This window comes from Haplochromis burtoni, unplaced genomic scaffold, assembly GCF_018398535.1.
Source record: "Haplochromis burtoni strain Fernald_Lab_line unplaced genomic scaffold, NCSU_Asbu1 Contig_116, whole genome shotgun sequence".
NCBI classification, from domain to species: Eukaryota; Metazoa; Chordata; class Actinopteri; order Cichliformes; family Cichlidae; genus Haplochromis; species Haplochromis burtoni.
Window position 1 is genome coordinate 1,072,802 of NW_024582477.1, and position 22,519 is coordinate 1,095,320.

At 41.0% G+C, this 22,519-nt stretch overlaps 2 protein-coding genes across 8 annotated transcripts in view; both read right to left on the reverse strand.

Moving 5' to 3' along the window:
- Positions 1–1,248: 1,248 nt before the first annotated feature.
- asb4 (ankyrin repeat and SOCS box containing 4) lies at positions 1,249–5,527 on the reverse strand. Its single transcript, XM_005928582.3, has 6 exons — positions 4,540–5,527; positions 3,881–4,180; positions 3,552–3,794; positions 3,215–3,462; positions 3,014–3,127; positions 1,249–2,714 (listed from the first exon to the last, which is right to left on the reverse strand). Exons 1-6 carry the CDS (start codon positions 5,525–5,527, stop codon positions 2,526–2,528), a joined length of 2,082 nt encoding a protein of 693 aa, XP_005928644.2. The 3' UTR covers positions 1,249–2,525.
- The window catches only part of ppp1r9a (protein phosphatase 1, regulatory subunit 9A), a 51,045-nt gene continuing 33,751 nt past the window's right edge, over positions 5,226–22,519 (reverse strand). For 5 of the 7 annotated variants that reach the window (XM_014335588.2, XM_014335587.2, XM_014335586.2 and 2 more), the window contains exons 8-20: positions 20,157–20,210; positions 19,254–19,483; positions 17,427–17,523; positions 15,823–15,958; positions 14,121–14,206; positions 13,270–13,402; positions 13,117–13,177; positions 10,699–10,746; positions 10,536–10,584; positions 9,022–9,141; positions 8,698–8,721; positions 8,226–8,408; positions 5,226–7,836 (exon numbers count right to left, since the gene is read on the reverse strand). In XM_014335588.2, the coding sequence (XP_014191074.1) occupies positions 7,654–7,836; positions 8,226–8,408; positions 8,698–8,721; positions 9,022–9,141; positions 10,536–10,584; positions 10,699–10,746; positions 13,117–13,177; positions 13,270–13,402; positions 14,121–14,206; positions 15,823–15,958; positions 17,427–17,523; positions 19,254–19,483; positions 20,157–20,210 (1,404 nt within the window). In that variant the 3' untranslated portion in view covers positions 5,226–7,653. The remainder of the gene's footprint in view (positions 7,837–8,225; positions 8,409–8,697; positions 8,722–9,021; positions 9,142–10,535; positions 10,585–10,698; positions 10,747–13,116; positions 13,178–13,269; positions 13,403–14,120; positions 14,207–15,822; positions 15,959–17,426; positions 17,524–19,253; positions 19,484–20,156; positions 20,211–22,519) is intronic. The other 2 variants (XM_005928575.3, XM_014335589.2) reach the window with 1 other exon arrangement.

The window sequence follows — 22,519 nt, forward strand, 5'->3', positions numbered from 1 at the left end:
AGCTGTGGCGACCCCTTATGGATGAAGGAGCAGCCAAGGAATACTTCTCCAGGCTTCTTGAAGGACAATCAAAGCTCTTCTTTGGATGTTGGCTGCCTTTTGTTCCCACACTGCCTCAGTAATGCTGAGGTCTGGGCTCTGGGGAGGCCAATCCATGGCTGACCGCTGCCTTTTCTCACTGTTCTTTAAGAATAGCTTCATTTCTGCTCATTTCTGATGAGGCTTCTGGTCCAGTGTCGGGCCTTTGCTGGATTTTTTCCCCTGTTTTTTAAGGACATGACTTTCAGATCATTTCAAATGCTGTAGCTAGATTTTTTAAAATTTTATTTTAGATGTGCTACTTTTGTCCAGTTTCCTGCCCATTTTTAAGGACACACTGCACTTCATGCCAAGATGTACCAAGTTGTTGTGTCAATATCTCAACTATTTTAGGCTCAAAACTTTGACACAGTATTATAATCACACTTTCAAGTACTGAAAGTGTGATTATCCAAACAATAAATATTTTGTAGATGGTTTTCTGAATATTTTAAAATGACTTCTCCTCGCCTCAGATATTCATTTTGTGTGTCTCTATAATGCATCATTAGAGACGACACAAAAATACCAAGCACGAAGCTTTAATCTTAACGTTTCATTAGGTTGACAGTTCATTTATCTCCTCTAGCGTCTCCTCCAGTCTGCCTCAGTCTAATGACTTCTTTCCTCTGTTGTACATTAGTCTTTCTCCCGGTGACTCAGCATCTGGATGAAATAGACAGACATCATTACAGCATGCTGTTGTGAAAGGACTGGGCCATGTTCTGTAAAGGATTAAAGGCAGACTTGACACCTTTCAGAACAGTTTCCTCTAGGAGAGGATTTACTGTGCTCATTCTGGTAAAACCTGAAAAGAATATTAAGTTCTTCTTCTTCCTTTTTAAGAAGTTATCTCTGATCTGAGGGCGTCGGGTGCTTTCTTGCACTGCAGACAGTGTTTTCCTTTTTTTTTGGCTACAAGCAGTCCACTGGAAAAACAAGCACTTGTTCCGGAGGGTTTTGTCAAGTGTTTGTTCTCCTGAAAGTGGAACATGAGTTTGAGAGTGCGCATTAAGGCTGGTTGCCGGGTAGATTTGGAGCCTTCTCTGCATGGGCTGTCCATAGAGAGAGAATCTGGTCAACACTGCACAGGCGGAAAATAGCTACAGCAAAGAGACTCGCACTAAAGACACTTTAGATGCTTCTTTTTGGGTGGCTAAAGGTCCCTCTGTCACTCTAAAGAATAAAGTAAATGCAAACATTTGCACATTTGTCGATTAAACATTTAAGGGTTAGGGAGTGATGCTGTCACTGCTTTAAAACTTCTTTCTTTTTGCTTTGCTGTTATCATCACCTTAGTCATTAATGTAAGTGATCTAGAGCTTCGTACATCTCATTTTTAGTCTTTTATTGGGTCATTACAAAAATGACCTATAGATCCCATTATCTCAGACTCCTCTGGGTGTTGGCAGAAACGAGACGCTGATAATCAAACTGTTTCTTTTTAATAAAATTAATTTCAGACTCACCAGGCTAGTAAAGGTGTCAACATAGCAATATATCTCCCCGCATGACGTCACGTTTAGTTTCATTTTTTCAATATATTCTACATTTATATCCTCAAAAATTGATATGGAGCAAATTAACTACTAATAACCTCTTTCAGTGGGTTCAGACGCTGTAGAAACCTTGGCTGTGTTATTTGCACTACTGATTAATCATGAAGCTGCTTTTGTTTTCAGGGTGCACTGTGTCACGACAGGCAGTGTTCGAAGCTCTGTCCTTCGAATTGGACACCTTCTCTTTATACAGACAAAAATGTCAATCCACAGCTCTCATTTAACTTTTAACGCCCCCATAATTTGGTCCTTATCTTTGAAAAGACCAAATGGTTGTGTTATTTTTGAATGCAAGAAATTCTGAATGTGGTAGTTTTTTCTCATAATAACAACCTAACAGAGAGAAGGCAAAACTAGGAGTCATTTGGGTTGGAAAAAAAAGAACTTACTTTATATATTTTTCACTATTTACAAGAAACAAAATTTCGGTAAGAATTTTCTCACAATATGTTACAGGGAAGTTATTTATTTGGGCAGGCCCTCCACTATCAAGCCTTTATATGTATTACATATATCACTATGCCTTAAGATTCAGACTAGACACACCATTGCCATCTATACAACAAAAACACCAATGAGGAGGATTTAACATCTGGAAGCATCTTAAAGCTATTTTAACAAATCTCCCCTCCGACCTGCCAGCTGTCCTGGAATGTTAGCAGCTATTAACTAAAACACAGAAATGGCTCATCCTGCAAGCACAAAAAATACCTTTTTTTGTTCTTTTTCTGTGCTTTCTGAGGTGTTTTAAATAAATAAAATGTTAATGATGATGATGTTACATCTTGCACCACTTTTCATTTCCACAGTTAGCGGAGAGGCACTTAATAAATGTTTCTATTCAGGTCATTAGGCCTCATTCTGCACATCAGAACACCAGAGTCTCTATCAGTACAGTATCCCCTCAGGTTCTAGTAATAAATACTTCTTCATGGATAATGGCAGAGGCAGCTGTGCTACTCCTCTGTCACAGAAACTGCCCAGGGCAGCTCTGATGGCACATCTGGAGAGGTGAAGCAGACTGCGAGGAGCGTCGGTGCAAACAGCAAACAGGGAGTCGTAGAAGTCTTTATGGCGCTGAGGAGACAAAAAGAAACAGACGCTTTTGTTTAACTTCAATGAGAGGGCACACTCAGTCATATTCAGCTAATGTAAGCTGAATTTAAAGGGGCAATACACTAATTAACAGTTGAGAGACATCATATAGCTTTGAATTTGTTCATCTATAAATATTTCATCTTTTAACATTCTTTTCAGTTTTTACAATTTTTTAAATTATAAATGAGATTTCTTACACAGGATTATGTTTTTTCCTTTTTAATTTCAGTCAGTGTGTGTGTATTGTATTTAAAGAAAACAGTCTTTATTAGCTCTACCTTGTAGCAGTCATCAGGAAGAGCAGCTCTCCACTTCCTTGTGGGTTTTAAACTGCTATAGGAGTTAACCAAGATTTCTACAACTCTGGGGTAGTCATGGCAGTTCTGGAACACCTGTGCAAAACATTACAGACTTTGTGGTTAAACATATAGTATAACGCAGATCATTTCAGCACAAACCCACATCATCATCTTCTCTACCTTGTGGAACTGTGGTGGGTAAATCCGTGCTGCATTGTAGTTGAGCAGCAGCTGAAAGCAGAGGTCTGGCATGGCCATAGGCCTGACTTCCGTCACTTTAAGGAGATACTGAATGGGAGAACAGCCGTTGATGTCCATGGCTCGAGAATCTGCCCCAGCCTCCAGCAGCATCTTTATCAGGACGTGATCGCAGTTCCAGGCAGCTTTGTGAAGAGCTGTTTTGTGGTCTGCCTCCTGAATGTTGGGATCTGCAACAGAAATCAAATCTGAAACATTGCAGTGGAAGTAAGGGGGGGGTTAAAGTCAAAGTCAAGGAAACCTATCTAGAACGTCTTACCAGCTTGATAGTCCAGCAGGAGGCGACAGACTAGATGATGGTCTTGGCTGTAGGTTTGCTCCTTAGTGTCAAAAGCCCAGAAGGCTGCAGTCATCAGAGGAGTCTCCTGCAGAGAGTTCACTGCATTCACAGATGCTCCATGAGCCAAATAGAGAGCCACCAGCTCTGGAACACCGAATCTGGCTGCCGTGTGTAGAGGTGTGTCCTCTTCGTTGTTGTGGCTTGCTTTGTTGACTTTTGCACCTCGATGAGAGGGAAAAAAAGATTTTGTTGTTGTTTTAGTGGTTTCTGCAGTGACTGTATTTGTGCTTCTACCCTTGCCTTCTCACCTTTGAGTATAAGTTGCTTGGCACACTCTACAGACTCCCGGGTAATGCAGTAGTGCAGCGGCGTGTGCCCGCTCAGAGACAGGCTGTTGACCTTTGCCCCGTGAGCCAAAAGCAAGGGCACACAGTCTCCATTGGACACCTCGCAGGCCACGTGCAGAGGCGTCTTCCCATTGGGCATCTGATTGACAGCTGCGCCTTTCTGAAGGAGTACCAGCGCTGTCTCCACAGCATTGTACATTACACATACATGGATACCCATGGCCCAGGACTTTTCCAGTTTGTAGCCAGGTAGCCAGTATCCTAAAAGAGATCAGAAAAGTAGGAAGTAACTTTCAGCAACAGTAAAGTTTTTGTACTTTTAATTCTTCATAATTACAGCAGTTTCATCTAAGTGCTTTGTAATGTTTGAGTTACACACACACACACACACACACACACACACACACACACACACACACACACACACACAATCCAATATGTTGCATTAAAGTGTGTGCAACAATCCATCCTATGTACTATGGTTCTATGGAAGTTTTGCACCACCTAGTGGTCAACTTACCAGACTGCTTACCAACAATGGAGAAGTGTGAGAAATCTCACGATCTGCATTTATACTCAGCACACACACACACTCACAAACACACACAGTTTTCCTGCACCTTGTTTGTACGAGGCGAGGACCATGCTGGGATCTTCCACCTCCAACACAACGTCAATGTCTAGTTTGCTGGTTTGTAAAATCTCAAGGACTTCCTGTGCGTTGTTGGTCTGCAAGGCCTCCAGGAACCGTTGCTTCAGCTGTTTTTCAGCCAGTTTTCTGGGACTCAAATCCTCCATGAAATCTCTGTGCAAAGGCCCTAACGCTGCCAAATCGTCTGGCTTAGACGCTAATATTGTCCATAAAGCACGGAGTATGTTGGAAAGCAACGCACAAATGTTGACGATGAAGGATTCCAGCATACCAACCATTGCAACAACTCCATCAGCCCGGCCATAGGAGTTGCATGGAGAAAGAAGACAAAAATAAAGCAGATGAAGAGGGGCAACAAGTGACAGCAGTGCGTCGTCACTGGGAGAAAATAGTCCTGGAGAGAAATTAGGATGAACATAAATAGAAAGCATAGAGAGTGGGATGGGAAAGCTAAAGCTGGCTGACCAGTTAGTGTGCTGGGGGGTGTCCAGTGACAGAAGGGCATTGTATTGTATCCATTCTATCAGTGGATGTGGTAAAAAATAATCAGCTTTATGAACCTGAGAGAAAAAAAACAACTCTAATATTTTTATGTGCGTGTCTGACTGAATAAGACACATGCAGAAGAAGAAAGAAGAAGAAGAAACAAAAGCAAACTGTGGACAGTGGCTGCACATTTTATTCAGTGTGACAGGTAGCTGCCCTTTCAAAGTTTTCAGAATGTGACAGCAAGGCAATGACAAAAAAAAAGGAGGAGGAGGAGAATAAGCACAGCTTTTTTTAAAAGTGAAAGCATGGCTAGCAGTTTGTGGCAAATATCTTTTTGCTATCCCTACATACATAAAAAAGAAAAAAACCTTCCAGACATGATTCATCTGTGTCTCTGCCCGCCGGGAGCACTGAGGTCCCATGTATACGATGGTTTCATCACGCCTGGCAAGATCGGTCAAGCACATAGAAAAGATCTGGAATCCCGTATTTAGCTCAGGTCTGACCTTTAAGCATCCTCAGCCCTCTGGAAAACAGCGCACCCACATTGACACAATACAAAACAAGGCTTCTTTAGGACTCTTACAGCATATTGCTTTCAGTGTTTAACTATACATACAAAAGAGTCTGCTGACTGGTTTGTCAGGGTGTGTGTGGAGGGGTATTAATAGAAGGATTCAAGTGTTACAAAACATTTCATGAGAATACATCATGAGCAGTTTATTAGAGTAGCACGGGAGCAGCACTATGGTGGTATTAGAAGAAAACCACAAGCACAATGGGACTATACTACTGACTTTTTTCTCTCGTTGCAATATCGACCTTTAAATCCTTCATTTGATAACAGCCATTTGAATTGAAATCACTTTCTGATCATGTTTGGCAAAAGTAGGTAATCATACAATTCTGGATAAATAATTATTAAATGTTAATAATCCTCTTATTTCGTTATCATAAACAATAGTACACTGCTTCATTAAATACAGAAATAAATAAATAATAACACAATCTACTATCATGTATACCCGCACTGATACCCCATCTATTCTTCTCAGCCTGTTAGCAGCACACCAGACAGGGTCATTAAGATAAAGATATCGTCACAGCTGCCTGCATATCTCTCATGGTGGCTGTGGTGTTTCTACATTTAATGTAAACCTATAAAATAATTCCTGGGAATGATAAAGAAGTAACACAGGCAAAATGTCTCTCGGTGAGCTTTGAAATCTTAAAATAAATCGTTCCAACAATGATGAACCAATTTCAGAATAAAGTCCAAAATATATTCCGGCTGTAAAGTTCAATTCCACTGTAACATCAAAGTTTTAGGTGAGATCATCTTTAAGGACAGTTTCTGCACTTTAGGTGTCGCACAAAGCATCTTTATGGCAGCATTACAAAATGTTATTTTCAGGACATTCCAGAGAAATCTGCATGACAAAGCATCGGAGATAAGAAAATGACACGAATGAGGACGTCGTTTAGTCTATCGTATGTGTCCTGACGCTTGCACAGAAGAGGGCAGAGTTTGGAAAAATTCTACTAAGCTGAAATTTCTAAAGGCAGCGGCAGGTATTACTTTGTTACTGAGAGAATATAAAAAGAGGTCAAAAGCAGGTTACAAGGGGGAGTCAAAGCAACATTATGCATTTAAGCAAGAAGTTTCATTTTTAGCAACTTTTCTGTTTTTTGTGGTTCGGGTTAGGTAAGTTACAAATGTAATAATTACACAGTACCTGAAATCTCTATTAGAACAAGTCCAGTCAGTTTAGTATGTCTTCATCATTTATACTTTAAACGGCTTGAGTATGGTACATGTATACGGTAAGGGGCACTGTAAGCCAGTACGCAGGTCAAATTTACAGTGGTTGCACTTCCAGTGTTCTTACAAGAAATCAAAGCGCTCGTTTCTCCCGGCGAATCTTTAATTTCCAGTTCAATTCCTTTAGGGAAGTTCCAGTGTTGCCTTATTCAGTAGTGAAAGTAAGCAGCATGGGGACACCTGGTGGTGGGAGATGAACACTGCCTCATGTAATCCAACACAAAGACCTGAACTGTATGTGCTTCGTAAAAGCCATAAAGAGATTCCGCTGATCTTTAGATTTGAGCAGGATATACATAAGTCTATTGAAATGGCACATCATCTACATCCTTATTTATCACTGTACATGTACATGTCTATGTCTAAAGGTGCTATGATGGGTAAGAGAAGTCTCTGGAGATGATGTGGTAGGTTACAGAGATAAACTTTTCACAGGCGCACTCTGGATATGAATAAATAAAACCAATTTACAGCTATAAACAGCAAAACAGAATCCATAAATTCTGGCTAAAAACACAGGATGGGTGTAAAATGAGGCAAATGAAGGGCACCATTCTGTTATCCAACTGATCCTTTTGGTTTCGTTTGGTTGGTGAAAAGGTCACTCAACAACAACTGGCAGCTGGGTGTGGAGCTCCACCTTTCAGAACTACTGAACTACTGAGCGGGCGTCCCTCGGGGTTCGTTTGTGGGGCCTGCTGACGTTCTGTTCTGCGAGATGCTACTTGATGTGGTGCTACAGTAAAGCGGGAGGTAATCTGGGGGCTCGTTTCACTCCGCCGCACTTTCTTTACGTGCATCTTTCTGCTGCTGCTCCAGCTCTCTCTTCCGCAGCTTTTCGCGCTGTTTCTCCATCTTTTCTTGGTTCCTCTTGGCCTTTTCCATCATAACTTTAAGGTCTTTGATCTTCTTCTTGATCAGTGTTCGATCCTGGGAAGAAGTGACCCCAAGAGCCTGAAACAAATTAGCAAAAATTGTTTTATATTTATCTCATAAGTATAATTATTTCGCTTTATTCTTTTTAATCCTTCATATTTCTTTTGCCAGACCAGTTATGCTCATCTCATAAAAACACTTTATTGTTAGGCCTATACCCTTGGAACTACTTTTAGCAGCAATGAAGTCATAGTTTTCTGAAAACATGTATCAGTCTTTCACATAATTGTGAAGGAATTCATTATCTACTCTTTATGGAGGTTTCATTTATAAACAGCCCTCTTAAGGTCCTGGCATAGCCTTTTAATTACGTTATTATCTTTGAGGACTTTGACTGGGTCATTGTGATGTGATCTGTATTCGAAATCTAATTAAGATGCATTTAATAACAAAAAGGTTTCTGTTACCTTGAGCTCAGCACTATTCAGCTGAAGCAGCTGCACTCCATCTATATTTTTGGCAGTGAATTCTGGAATATGGTGTTCTAAGTTTAGGCCCATAAGCCAGTGGGCCACTTGCTGTGAAGTCCATTCGGTAATGCTGCGGTTCTGCCACTGGTACTGCTTTGAAAACTGCCCCTCGTCTAGCATCTGAACATACATGACAAGGAAAAGAAGCACATACGATAAAAAAAAACCTATCAGCTCCATCTTTAGTGCTTAATTTGGATGAATAATGGGCTCAAACCCAGTCAACAACATCAAAAATTCCACCGATGCCTACATTCAGCACGTAGAAATACTGAAATTCTGGGGGCCATGAAGAGAAAAAAAGATCGTTCCTCACCAAAGATGTGTAGCAGTGAGACACAGACAAATGGTTTACACACAGCTCAACAGACACAGAGACACGCATGCATTAAAAGAACCTCAGTCTCACCTCATCATCTATCATATCCAGACTCTGAATGTTGCAGCATAGAAAACAACAGAAAATGATTGGGTAGTTAACAGAACAGAAATGAAAAAGCTACCTCTGTGGTAGCCTGGCAAATTAAAAAAAGTGCTTTTCTGCAGTAAAAACAAGATAAGCTTTCGTGCAATAATGTAAAGAAAAAAAAAGAAAAACTTTCTGGATGTTTTCTATAAGATTACACACTTTATGCATGGGCTGATTTGAACCAGCGAAGATAAATAAGCTTGTATTTATGGTTTGTGTTTCCATATTGAACGTCCACGAAGAAGTTTCGGGAACATTTAGTACCTCATCTGAGGACAGCACCAGCGTGTGTGAGCGTCCTGACATCTTGGCTTCACTGAGCAGACCGCTGATCTCTACTGAGCTGCTGCTGCTGGCACTCAGATCATCGCACAAAGTGGGTGCCTAAGAAATCAACAACACGTTCGTAAGACTTGTGGCGAGCCAACTGGCTCTGCGGCTGAATTTAGCCGATTAGTTGGAACGCTTCTCTGTTATTGATGTTTCTGTGCAGCGTTATGTGAAGCCCAACACGATGTAGATGTTACAAATGTATTTAAGAATGATTTTTTTAACCTGAGAGAGCGGACGGGGAGTGAATGAATCAAGAAAATGGAGGTTTTTTTCTCCCAGAATGTAACTGGTGTGCTTCATTGCCCTGTTTTTAAAAAAAATTATGTTTTAGGTGTTTGACAAGCTCCAAGAAGGAGTGTGTGCATATCTGTAATTTTTTAAAGATGCTTGAATAGTATGCAAACTATAAATTTGGCTGGAATTTACGTGGACACAACACTGCCCTGCAGAGAAACTTTATTTGAGCTACTGAACGTTCCTTTTTTCGCCTGAAATACACAGATTTATAGTTTCAGTGATATATGGCTAAGAGTGTAGAGCTATTTCTTACGCTCAATAACATACAGTAGCTTAACTCAGTCCTTTTAGTCTCAGTACCATCTGAGGTCAAAGTGAGACTAATCTCAGGCTTAGACTGCCAGCTTTCTGGGAGGACTCCTTACCTAAAAGCTCCATAAAAACATAATTAAGAAGAAGTTCTGATAAGATTTATCTTCTCATGTGCACTCTTCTTATACTGAGGGTGGCTGGGGAGTGAGAGAGGACTGAACTGGTGCAGGATCAAAAATAATCTCCTTTTTAATCCTATGGTAACCCCATCTGATATTACACAGGATTAGCCAGTTTTCACGTAAGTTCCTACAACTTTAATCTTATTGTATCAGGATGAGGTTTAACTGATTTTATACACATTAGAAAATGAACTCATTCACACTGTGATCAGATTTTTCTGCTAAAGTTAAATTAACACCTAAAATCAGATCATATGTTTGCTAAATCATTATGGTTTTTTTTTTACCGAGTTTCATCGACTGTTACACAATTAATTGGGCAATTATAAAGCAAATTATGGATTTCTATGGCTCTGGTAAGGTAATTTCCTTTTATATAAGCCCCAAATTACATCTTGGGGTACAAAATTATTTCCATTTCAATTGTTTGAACCATTATTATTAAACATAAAGGAATACAATACCACATAATGTGAATAGGAGAAGAAGTGTGGCCATGTGAGTGCAGTCTGTTCAACAGAAACAACGCAGTACATTAAAGCTACAAAGTGAACAGTAACCTGCAGTGAAAATGCAGAACTTGTTAAAAACTGCACAGATGCCAAGAAGACTTTTTTAAGTGCATGTATAATTGTGCACCACAGAGGGCAAAGCAGACTATTATTCAGAGAGAATCACTATTTACCAAGGTACCAATGACCAAACCTCACACACCTTTGCCTTGAGGTACTCTGGACTGTTCTCTGCTGACGGCTCTGTGGAGCTGAGAGACAGAAAGAGGTGCAGGGAGTTCCGAAATCAGCCATCGTGAAGTAAACATTTTAAATCCTCGTGTTTATTAGATGGAGGGAGACAAGGAAAATGCAAACAGTAATACCTGTTTCCAGGTGAAGCTCTGGGATCTTTGTCCTTCACTTTGGTTTTCCTGTGAGGAGGTGGAGTGGAGTTGAGTAACATATGTGATGCAATTTTTTTGTTCATGTGCTTTGTTAACTATGAACCTTTAGTAATTATTCATACAAAATGACTTCCATAAAAGATCAGTTGTTAAATTGTCTCTCTTGGCTCCTGACGAAGGCGGTCGCACTTTTCTCCTCCCCCTTTCCCTTATCTTCCCTGCTTGGCTTCTCGTGTCCTTGTCTAGCCTCGTCTACTTTTCTACTCTTGCCCTGGAACACTCTCACAGTCTGTTCTCTAAAACCTAAAAGGGGAATTATGGATTTGATCAACTGGTCCCTGAATGCAACTGACACCCTCTTCTCAACGAGAAGCCTGGGCTCGGGTGAGCCTGAGTGTCCTGGAGGGACGTTCCCTGCCGGATACACGATGGACGAGTGGAATAACTGGAGGGTCCTGTGCCTGGCGCGGCTGTCGATCGAGGACATTGAAGACATCTACCTTTTCGGAACCATGATAACAGGGTTCTTGCTGATCGGAGCTGGCTTGGCCCTGGTTTATCGAAGATTAAAGAAAGCAGAATCGGCTCTTCAAAACCCCACAAGGCTGCCTGCTGTGATTGAAGCGATGGGACGACTTGTGACTTCTCGAAACAGGCTCATTGAACGCTGCATGGATAAGATCTTGAAGCTTGAGGCTGCAGTGAAAACTCAGACTAAGACCTATGAGCGAAAATTGGATAACATCATGGAGAAACTCGCGGCTCTCCAACGGGAGATTGAGAGACCAGTGTTGGACTGTTAGAGCGGCTGTAAAATTGACATGCAGTTGTTCGAACTAAAGGAATGCTACCATCATTTCATCCGGCTACCATATAGGCGCCAGCTGTGGTCTCAAGGCTGGAGCTGAACAAAACAAATTTTCACCCTGAGAACAGACTGTGTTTAGACTGCTCCTCCCCTACGCAAGGCCACCTGGGTCGGCTGGAAGACTGTTTACTTAGCCTGGCAGGGCGAAGGACACTCTCTCAGCTAAACTCAGGACACACACACACATACACTGATACACACTCATCCCCCCTCCATTTCCAAACGCCTTCGATGCTTGTCCTCTCCGGGGTAGATGGCGGGTTGACTGGACCAGCACAGACATGCTGCAGGACCGGATGTGCTATCTACACCGGCTCTCTCTTACCCTTACCCACCCCAGTTGCTTGTCTTGTGTTTCTATGGTGTATTGACAGTCATGTGCTTTTTGTGCTGGGGTGTTTTTTTTCTGTTCTCAAACGGTTCTCTCAGTAGGAGCTCAGTCTGAGTTTTTTTTCTCCTCCTCTCACCTCATGTTTTGTATTTTCGTTGTTTTTTTTCCTATCAGCTTACCTCTCTGACATGTCTTCCCAATGTGATGTTTGTGTAAAGTTCGGTCAGAGGGTTCCTTTGTAAATGTGCACGTGCCATTAGCGTGCTGCCTGCTGTAACCTATAATTTCTTTCATGATTAATAAAGAATTTCTGATTCTGATTAAAACTGCAGACGATAAAAGCTGTAAATAAATACAGCATGTTTTATCTGCTCATGTGTGTTCATTGCTCAGCATGTTTGTAAATGCTCATCTGGTTCATTTAGGTACACCTGTTCAACAGCTTGTTAAGACAAATGTGTATTCAGCCAATCACGTGGCAGCAACCCAGTGTATTTAGGCATGGCAAGAAAACCTGCTGAAGCCAAACTGAGCATCAGAGTAGGCTGTGGCTGCAGGTAGTCTGGAGTTTCAGAAACTTGGATGTTCCTGGAATAGCATCTCTAGAGCTTGCAGCATCAGGAGACCACACTGGGTACCACTTTTGTCAACTAGGAACAGGAAACTAATGATGATCTGCTGCAACATTTGAATGTTGGGTTCAGAATTTGGCAAAAAAGCATAGATGCATCCTGCTTTCTACCAGTTATTGAGGCTGCAGGTGGCGTAATGGTGTGTGGGAATTTTCTTTATATATTTTGGATTCCTTAGCATCAACTGAGCATCGCTTAAATGCCACAGCCTACTCGAGTATTGTTGTTGACCATGTCCATCCTTTTATAAGCACAGTTTACTCATCTACTGATGGCTGCTTCCAGCAGGATAAGACACCATGTCACAAAGCTCAGATCACTTCTAACTGGTTTCTTGAACATAACATTTTAGCACCTTACCAAAAGGGCATCCAGCCCAGTACGAGTAAGCTGTACCTAATAAGGTGCCCAGTGAGTGTACACAGCACTGCTCTTCTATACGTGATCCTTGTGTTTGATTAACAACTTCATTTATCAACTTCATTTGACGACATTTCTCTGGACAACGTACGATGCATCAATTCACTCAAAAAGTTAACATGTCATTGCATCATCTGCTGCCTTACCCAGGGTCCAGAGCTGGTCTCTGCTCCTCCAAACTCTGAGAGGGGCTCGGAGACTGAGAACCTGTGATAAGAAACGCCCCGCACTGACATTACTCCTACATCAAATGATGAGCTTAAAAGAGTTCTGCATTATCAGGATCCAGGAGTGCTAACCGTGGAGTGTTTTTCTGGGGGAGCCCTCTGCACTGGCCTGGACCCTAAGTGCTGGAACTCCTCCATCGCAAGAGGCCACACTACGAAACGGACCAGAGTGGCTGTGGGATTGACTTCCACGACCTTCAGAGATCTAACAGCAGTGAGAAGAAGAAACATCAAGTTAATTTAAGAAGCCATAAAAATGTGAGAAATGTAACTAAGGAGAGAGCGAAAGAAAAGACAAGCAAAACCTCCAAAGAACTCCCACAGAACGAAGAGGAAATTAAGTGCAATCAAAGAATAAGAGATCTGAGCAGCCAGAGCTGCGCACTAATCTGACAGAAGTCACTTGACATACTTTCACCATTTCTAATTCCTTGCCCTCTTTTCCCCAGGAAGCGCCACAGTGCCTTAGCTTCTGTGTTCCTGCCAATTCTGATCCAGTTCTCGAGTTGTTTATCTAATCTGAACTTGCCGAGTTAAGTGACAGCATTAGCCAAACCCGAGCCTTTCATCCAGAAAAAAAAGACTGTGGCTGTTATTATCACACTGGGAGAGACAATAAGTTGTGACAGAACCACACACTCAATTAAAGTGGCAGAGCAACAAGCGGCAATTAATCCATTAGAAGGAATAAAGTGGAATGGACAGGGGTTAAAGGCCCACAAACACGCACATACCAAACACCCTGTGGTGAAATCTGAGACATATTAAATGTAAGAGTACGCTAATGAGAATAATGGAGCTCGTTTGATTAAAAGTCACATCTGTCTGCATCACGTCTGTTTCATGTTTCAACAGTTGTTAAATAAGAAATCATGTAACTGTGTTAAGGTTTCACTGAGTAAAGGAAACGTGTTAATACAAACCTCTTCTGTGGAGCAGATGCTGTCTCTGGGAACTCCTCCGTAGCCCTTTATTTTGCTGGGTGAGTGGGGAGAGCCCTCCTTCGTGTCTAGAGTCACACCCACACACACAAGAAATGGTGAGCAAAAACAGCTTTTGGTATACCCGAGCACATCCCTTCATGATGACATCTGTCCATCCGTGACGTTTGTTTTTTAAATTTTACTTATTTTAAACTTCTTAATTTTCCCTGACCCCGTGTCGACACCCACATTAAACACACCTATTAAAAAAAAACATCAACTCAGTTAAAACGTCCAAACTTCCCCCATGAGCGACACTTCTAATTAGGCAGACAATTATCATCGTTCTCCTCATTCCCTGAGTGCGCATGGAGATGCTGTCAGATGAAACAAAGACTGAATCACTTAAATTTCAAAAAGATAATTTCAGCAGACCCTGTATTCTCCTCCCACGTGTGCTCTCTCCTTTATATCCCGTTCAAGCCGTATCCCTTGGCCCCTCTTGTTTTAATATAGCATACATGGGCTGCATCATTCATCTCACTGCTGATGCAATCACTCTGCTATCCGCTGAACTGCACCAGATATGGTGCTTCTTCTACTGTTCTGACGGTTACAGCCACTGAAATGAAGCCAGCGGGGCTTAAAAAGACTTGAGGAGAACAAAGCCTGACAGAAACCCTGACAGATGGGCTCAGGACTGATTAGTTGTTTGTTTTTATTTGCAGTAGTTCAGAGTGAAACTGGAGTCAGAGGTTCAAGTGTAAGGATTTTTAAAATGAAATGGATATTTCTATATTATCTACAATGGAGTGTGTGAGTTAATAACAGTAAAAAACTGGATAATGCAATGTTTTTTTAATGTACTTTAAAAGCAAAATCATCATTAAACTGCAAGATTCATTAAACAAGCTAACTTAGCACAAAAGCTAAGAGAGCGACGGCTAGCCAGAGCTAGCGAAATGTGCTAACCAGCATTTTAAGATCTTTGTTCAATCAATGAAGTGTAAATAAAGAAGGCAAATAATCACCATGATTGCTTTTCTTTTTTAATTTATCAGTTTTTTACTGATTCATACAAAACAAACCAATATATGACATATTCATTAGTGAGCTTTAGAGGGACTGGTAGCAGCTCTGGTTTTACCACTACTCCCACACCCGCTAAGCAGTATTAATTTCACTGACCAGTGATTTTCATCATAGTTTTTGACAATAACTAAATAAAATTAATGCACAGGGACAAAAACAAGATGGAAATAGTCTGGAGAGACAAGATCCAATCAGAATTTATTAAGTTGTGTTTTTGGTTTTTATGCTACAACTAGGACCCATGCTCCCTGTTTCGCATGAAAATGGGACAAATTTTTAACACTTGTGAGGAAGAGAAGAGCAGACAGACGGACACATTTTGCAATTAATGTAAAGGAAACGGAAATGCTAAACTGTGTTGAGAATCTCTCATCATAATCTCGTGATATTTAAAAGACTAAAACGAAAAGAATTTAGATGCGTAAATTATGATTAAAACTAAATAAAGTTTAGCTAGCTGCTTGGTTCACCTTTAAATTCCAATAAAATTCTTACAGATGTGAATGACATTGAGCTTCTTGGTAAGAAAAACAAACAAACAAAAAGCAGAACAACAACATATAGAGATATTATACTTTTTCCATAATGGGCAGTTCCCACATAAACAGACCTCTGGCTTGTGTTGCAGCTCGGCTTGGGCTGTGCTGTTGAGCGCTGAGCCTCTCAGAACTGCTGCTGTTGTTGTTGTTGACCTGGATACCGTTCTGCTTCATCAGCTGCATTAGCTCCGACTCTAAGGTTGCAATCTGTAGAGAGGGGCCAACCGGTTGATGTTAATCACCTGTAGGCATATACCTGTCAAACAGCTGCTTTAAAGCGCTGGAACAATTGGTGACATGCTGAGATGATCAGAAAACACATTTATACTTGATCTGAAAAAAGTGGACCTGTAATTCTTTTTCTTATTTTCATATATTTACTGTTACAATTAAATTAAACATGACAAAAGTTTAAAATGAAGAGGTCAGCATCTTTGCATGTAATCCCTATGAGCTACAAGCTCAGGTTTCAAATTACTCCAAACTCTCAGTTTCAGGCAGGTTTTACTAGACTCGGTTCTGTATGATGTCACTGAGGGTGGACATCCTTAATATGGTCAGCTCTGGCACCTCAGAAGATGTTGGAGCTCAGAGTGAGCTAATTCCTGAGTTAATCACGTTCCATAGTAATACCACAGTGGCGACAAAAAGCAAGGAAAAAGGAGATTTCCTCCTTAGAAAGCTAGCTAGGAATAAGCCACTGCAGCCCACAACAGTGTACAAAAGAAAGGTTTTACAGTTTTACCAGTGTTTATGTGGACTGTCACCATCTTCAATTGTATAATCGGCGTTGGAAATCCAAATCGAGTGGGTTTTCCCGTAAACAATCCTGAGTCATGAATTGGGAAGGGAATGCAGTGACAGCTCTGGCTGTAAACACAGAAGCCTCCCCACCTCTCTGCTGCTCAAACCTTTTGTTTACAAGGGACAGCCAATCAGAAGAAAGTTGGCTTAGGTAGTGGACCTAAAATAGCTTGTTTCATATCCTTGATGAATGAGGGGCTGAACAAAGGAGCACAGACCTAGAAATCAGTTTCAGGGGTTGGCCAAGTGTGTACAAATATCTGAACATATAGTACAATTGTTCCAGTATGTCAGTGTAGTTAAACAGAGACTCTGTGTGTTGTTGTACAGAGGGAGTATCAGAGTATAAAGAGTCTACTGTTTTCCAAAACTCTTACCTGTGCCACCCTCGACTATTTACCCTTTGAAATCCAGTAAAGGAATGAGTGTCGAATGCAAAAAATAAAGGCTTGATTGACAATTCAGCTGTGAAGAAAGGCCTAAAGGTTGATGATTAAACCTCACACCAGCACGATTATCTTTGTGACGCACTTTCTTTTTATTGAAAAGAGTGAAACGGCAAACAAGAGGCGGCAGAGGCAGTACGACATGTGAGAAAGTGTGACCACTGGGCCTGAGCACATCACAAGAAACACCAAGTGGCAGAAAAAGCACAGGGGGGTGCTCCTAAAGATCTTTATGTCCATGTTGATTATTGGCTTTGAATGTAATTTCACACAAAGCCAGACTGTGTCACTCATTAGCATATTTTCAATGTTATTTAAGGGCAAATAGCTTAATTTTACAAGCCCACTCTGAACAGCTACAAGGCAGGAAGCTATTCAGTTATGGCAAAAATGAAAAGTGGATCGAAAAAAAAAAGATAGCTTACCCTGACTTGCAGTCCCTGGATCTCAGCCAGGTGAGCTTTCTCAGCCTCCTCCAGCCGCCTCCTCTCTGCATCCTCCTTCTGGATGAACTCCACCTCTCTGGAGGAACAGGAGGCGGGGGAGAGGAGATGTGTGTTAACACAGGAAACAAGATACAGCTATAATATGTGCATGTGCACATTTCATCATGTGTGATAGTGCCTTGCCTCTCGCTCAGCTGTGGTAATAAGGGAGTTGAGGCTGTTTGAGGATGCCAGAATGACTCATTTTACCCCGATCACGCTGTTCCCGGTTAACACACACATCTTTTTTTTCCCTTTTACCTCTACTTTACCCTCCTCTATTTGCTTTCCTTTCTCATTTCTTCATCACATCTTAAGTCCTCCCACTGAGGATGTGAGGGAGAGACACAAGGAAGGATACACCTGTGTTTCTTCACTTTAAGCCCCTCCAGATGGATGCTCTCTCCTTAAAGGTGCATTTAAGGGGATCTGAAGACCTCCGTGATGGGAAACAGAAACAATTTCCAGGTCAAAGGAGGAAAGAGCACGCGAGGACGTTTGCATAATGAAAGGCACACAGTCTCTCTCCTCTGCAGCCCAGGCCGAAGGTACAGATCAGCATGGAGAGTTTGTTTCACCGCTTTGCTTCCATTTGGCCTGCAGGGGCACAGCCAATTATATCCAGTCACACTGAAGCTGAGCAGGAGAGGTTCTGAAATCAGTGCACAGAAAAGAAGGGAGTGCTGCACTGCATTAAAATGGAAACACAGTTCTTACTGTTGAACTGGGATAAGGCTTAAAAGAAAGATAGTTGGTCCAGCTCACAGATGGAAATGAGGTAGATATTGTTTTTCAGGTTCACTGAGAGAAGCGAGGGTAGCTGTAAAAGGAAAAACAAAGGAATTCATCCAAGTTTTTTTTTAAATTAAAACATATGTTTGTAGGATTAATGCTAAAGTACTCATTTGAACGAGTTGAAGTGTTCTAATAAATGTGAGGTTTCCTTCTGAGCTGTTGCTTCTCTCGGCAAGCTGAGAAGAGTACATTTAATGAAAGCACCTAGGCAGAGGTTTCTGACTCAGTTATGCTACAGTAACATATGGAAACAGACTGATTTTGTATGAAGTATGGCTAACTAGACAAAATTTATCGCACATAAGTCTTTTTTTTGCCCTGATTTCAGTCCCTCAAGAAGTAATCAATGTTTTTTTTCTTACATAATATGCAATATTCATAGAATTTGAAACTATGAAACTTTGTTAGGACATTCTTGTCTCCTTCCCATTTTTAATCACTCGGATGTTCAGTTTTTAGTTTTCCCAATGCACTAGCTTCCATAAATCATTTCTGATTAACTGCTAGCACACATTAGCACATTAAAATCTGAAACTGAGTGAAAATAGTGAACCGAACCTGGGATTGCCAGTATGTGACATCATAAATACCTGCAAGATCATATATAATCATATAATATCATATATAATTTATATAATCATATAAAAGACTATAAATAGCCTCACTGAAGTTACTTCATGGATGTGACTATAAATTGCAATGCTTTTTTTTAAATTGTGTACATTCAGCATTCTTTCAGTTTGACTAATGTTGTAAACTCAGATAAATGACCCTAATTAGAAAGTGCATGATTAGTTATAGTAACCTAAGTTGCTGCCGGTGTCCAGCAGACTTACATTTTCAAACTGTATCAGCAGTTGAACCCAAAACACTGTCATTGGTCCAATGCTTAATGTAACTGAGATTTCATGACCGAGAAAAATAAACACAGTGAGAGGTCCAATGTGATCAGTTTAACCAGAGTTCACTCACTTCTGCTGGAAGTCTTTGATGAGCTTCTTGGCTTTGTTGTACTTCTTCTCCAGAGCCTGGTACTGGGCCTGGGCCTCCTTCAGGTGTTCATTGACGGTGTGGCAGAGCGTCTGTGCCTCGATCCAGTAGCTCTCCAGCTTCAACATCCTTTCCTTGTTCTCCTCGATGCTGGCCTTCAGCTGGCTCTTCTCCTTCTCCCAGCGCTGCTTTTCCCGCTCCACTGATGCCAGCTGCAGGACAAAATCAGCATTGTCCAATAATGTCCAACACTACATATACAACATATTACAGATATACACATGCCAAAAAACAGGCACTTTTAACAGGATATGTAACCAATATTAAGTAAGAAGTTATAGACTGTTTTTTAATTATTAAAACACGAGCTTGTTGGACGTTTTGAAGGTCTCAAAGTAAGACAAAATCAAACCTACAGTTATAAAATCAGCAAGCAAAAGCTAATAAAACCGCCTTTTTGGAGCAAAGACTTATTAAGAGTACAAATTGGATCACAAGGAACATCGTTACTGTCATGGAAAAAGCTTTATAGGCACCACTTTGATCAAACTGCATATGAATAATACACCGTTATTTATATGCATGCAGGCACAAATGCATTCACAGAGACCCTGACAACACTGAGTGCTTCATGCAAAGAGACAACACTACCTTCAATAGTTGTATAAAGTGTATTTAAAGTATTTTAGCTGTGGATTGTTTCTGTAAAACATCTCTCGCTCATAACACCAAAGTTTATCTTCCAAACATTTCCACCAAGCTTGAACCGCTGCTCACCGGCTATCCTGACCCAAGTCTCACATTGATTTAAAAATCATGTAAACACTGACAAAACACACCCACAACCAGTCGCCTGATTGCCCAGAGACGGTTTTAATCCCTTACCTTGTTTTTCAGTTTCTGGATCTCGGCCTCGGTCACCGTGTGTTTGATTTGGAGCTGTTGGTAGCAGAGGAGGAGAAAAAAAGAAAACAGGAGAGAAAAGAGAGGGCGGTCAATAATCAAATGGATGGCTGAGCAGGCTCTCTGTGCCGTCGATACAGCGTGATGGACAGAGGCAGCCGACTCTGTCCTCCCCCTGACAGCGTCCCAGCTCCAGCACTGACATGCACTCTCAGAGGAGAGGCAAGGAAAGCTGAGGGATGCATGAATTGCTAAGTAGTTTAAAGAAGCCATAAAGGGAAAAAAAATTTCTAACATGGAATAACGTTTTGCATTTTTAATGCAATGTTAAAACTAAAACTAAACTAAAAAAAAAAAATCTAAGAAACTTAGGTGTTAGTTAGATGTACAAGTGTATATGGGTGGTCCATTAGAGGCAGACAGGAAGTTAGATAATGACTGAGCAGACATAAACAGGAGAAGAGGAGATGCAGAGAGAGAGAGCAGGATATGGAAACAAGTGAAAGCTCTGAGAGAAAAGTAGAGGCATGACACACAGAGCACTGGCCGAACTTTTTTAAAGTACTAATACTCATACTCATACTTTTTTCTAATTACTCCTCCTGAAAAATTCTTCTTTCATTATGTTTGAAAGCAAATATCAAATTCTTATATGTATATACTGAAAAAGTGTTTCTTTGTTGCAATCATTCACTATCTCTGTGTGAGCTGATGTACCTCCAGTGGCAGAAATTAGTTACAATACCAACAGTTCTGCTTCTGTTTAAAAATTCACTTTAAAGTTTACCAAAAGTTACTGTGAAGTTTCAGTAGCGCAAGTTAAGAAGTTTTCACACAACTTCAAATAATTTTGGTAGAATCACATCAGGATATTTTTCACACTTCTCCTTTCTCACATGTCACACACGGCAGGAAGTAGGTGGCAGTGCTGGAAATACTCTGTGAGGCTGAGAAGAGGGAGCTGCCTGGATAGGAGGCAGTGCATGATGCACACTCACTAGTAGTGAATGCAAGAGGATATGAGCTGTTCTGTTCACACGTCAGTGCAATCCAACATCACACAGCTTATTTATTAGGAGACTGACGGGTGTTCGATGTGTGTTCTTAAACACACGGCTACTGTGTAACTCCAAGAAAACTTCAGGGCTCTGGTGCATGTGCAAAAATAGCAAGAGGTAGTTGTGTAGCTTTCGAGGTTCCAATCTTTTGGTGCAAAAGTTAATCTGCTTCTGCATAACATCTTCTAACAACTTCTAGAAATCCTTGGACCTAGTGAGTCTGAATAAAGCTCAGTGATGCAGCAAGTCTAAGAGGGAACAAAGGAAAAGAAATGACTGACTAAAGTGGGTACATGTTGGGATAATGACTGTGTTAGACCTGCAGAGCGTTACATTTTTGCAGAGCTTTCATTTTCTAATATAAAGAGTCATCCTCCCCTTTTTTTAAAAGAGGTTTGACTAAAACTGGGGGAGAATATTTGGCTGTGTCTACAAATCAGTGGACATCTGATAGATAATTTACTTATCGCTCACTCACACTGGAGTAAAAATAGGACAGCAACTTCCTTGAGACCAAAAAAAATGTGGTGGTGTCTCAGTGATAGCACAGATTTTCCTTTTCATTTAGGAGTAGTTTGCAGAGGGTGAGCGCGCGACACCTTCAACCTCTGTGGATCACAAAGCGAATACACTGCACTCGGACTCTGACTGACTGCAGTCAGATGAGAAAAATTGGTGAAGGTTTAAAAATAATTGCTGCCTAAATTATAAATACAGATTTACAATTTGGGTCAATCTATGTAGACAGTGACAATTTATCTCAATTAATCATCATATTATCAGTGATAGATTGCAACAATTGCAAACTTTAACCATTCGACTCAATTCAATCAGAAACTGACTGTTTCTTATCAACATTTTTTGTCATCATTAAAGTCACAGCTGACTGCAGATGGTTGCAGACCTGGGACCGTTTTAAAGCAACGCCATCACAAGTTTGGTCGTGCCAATTTTTTTCATAGCACAATTAATCATTGCTGTTTCAAACAGCATCTTGTATCATCACATTTTCTCTCTGTCATAAACAAAAGCCTGACAGCCCCATAGTCAACTGCTTCCTAAAAGACTCCAAAAACAGAGGCGTTTAAGAATGAAAGGGAAAAGCTGAACTATGGGAGAGAGGTCAAGAAGCAGAGAAAATGACAAAATGGAGTAAAAGCACACACCCTGAGCGCAGGGATTACATTATATTTTCACTCGATATCCACTGCAGTGCCTGCAGTGCAGCTGGAGCCATTTGTTAAATGTGTCATACAGCAATTGTGGAAGGCCGGTGGTGCCACAGCG

What these genes read in the sequence shown, in the direction of transcription:
- asb4 (XM_005928582.3), bottom strand. Translation starts at nt 5,527, where the DNA reads ATGTGCTTGACCGATCTTGCCAGGCGTGATGAAACCATCGTATACATG. An exon ending in CCTCGCCTCGTACAAACAAG is followed by an intron (nt 4,181 to 4,539) that starts GTGCAGGAAAAC and finishes GATCTCTTTTAG; the next exon opens with GATACTGGCTACCTGGCTAC. An exon ending in TTCCTGATGACTGCTACAAG is followed by an intron (nt 2,715 to 3,013) that starts GTAGAGCTAATA and finishes TTGTCTCCTCAG; the next exon opens with CGCCATAAAGACTTCTACGA.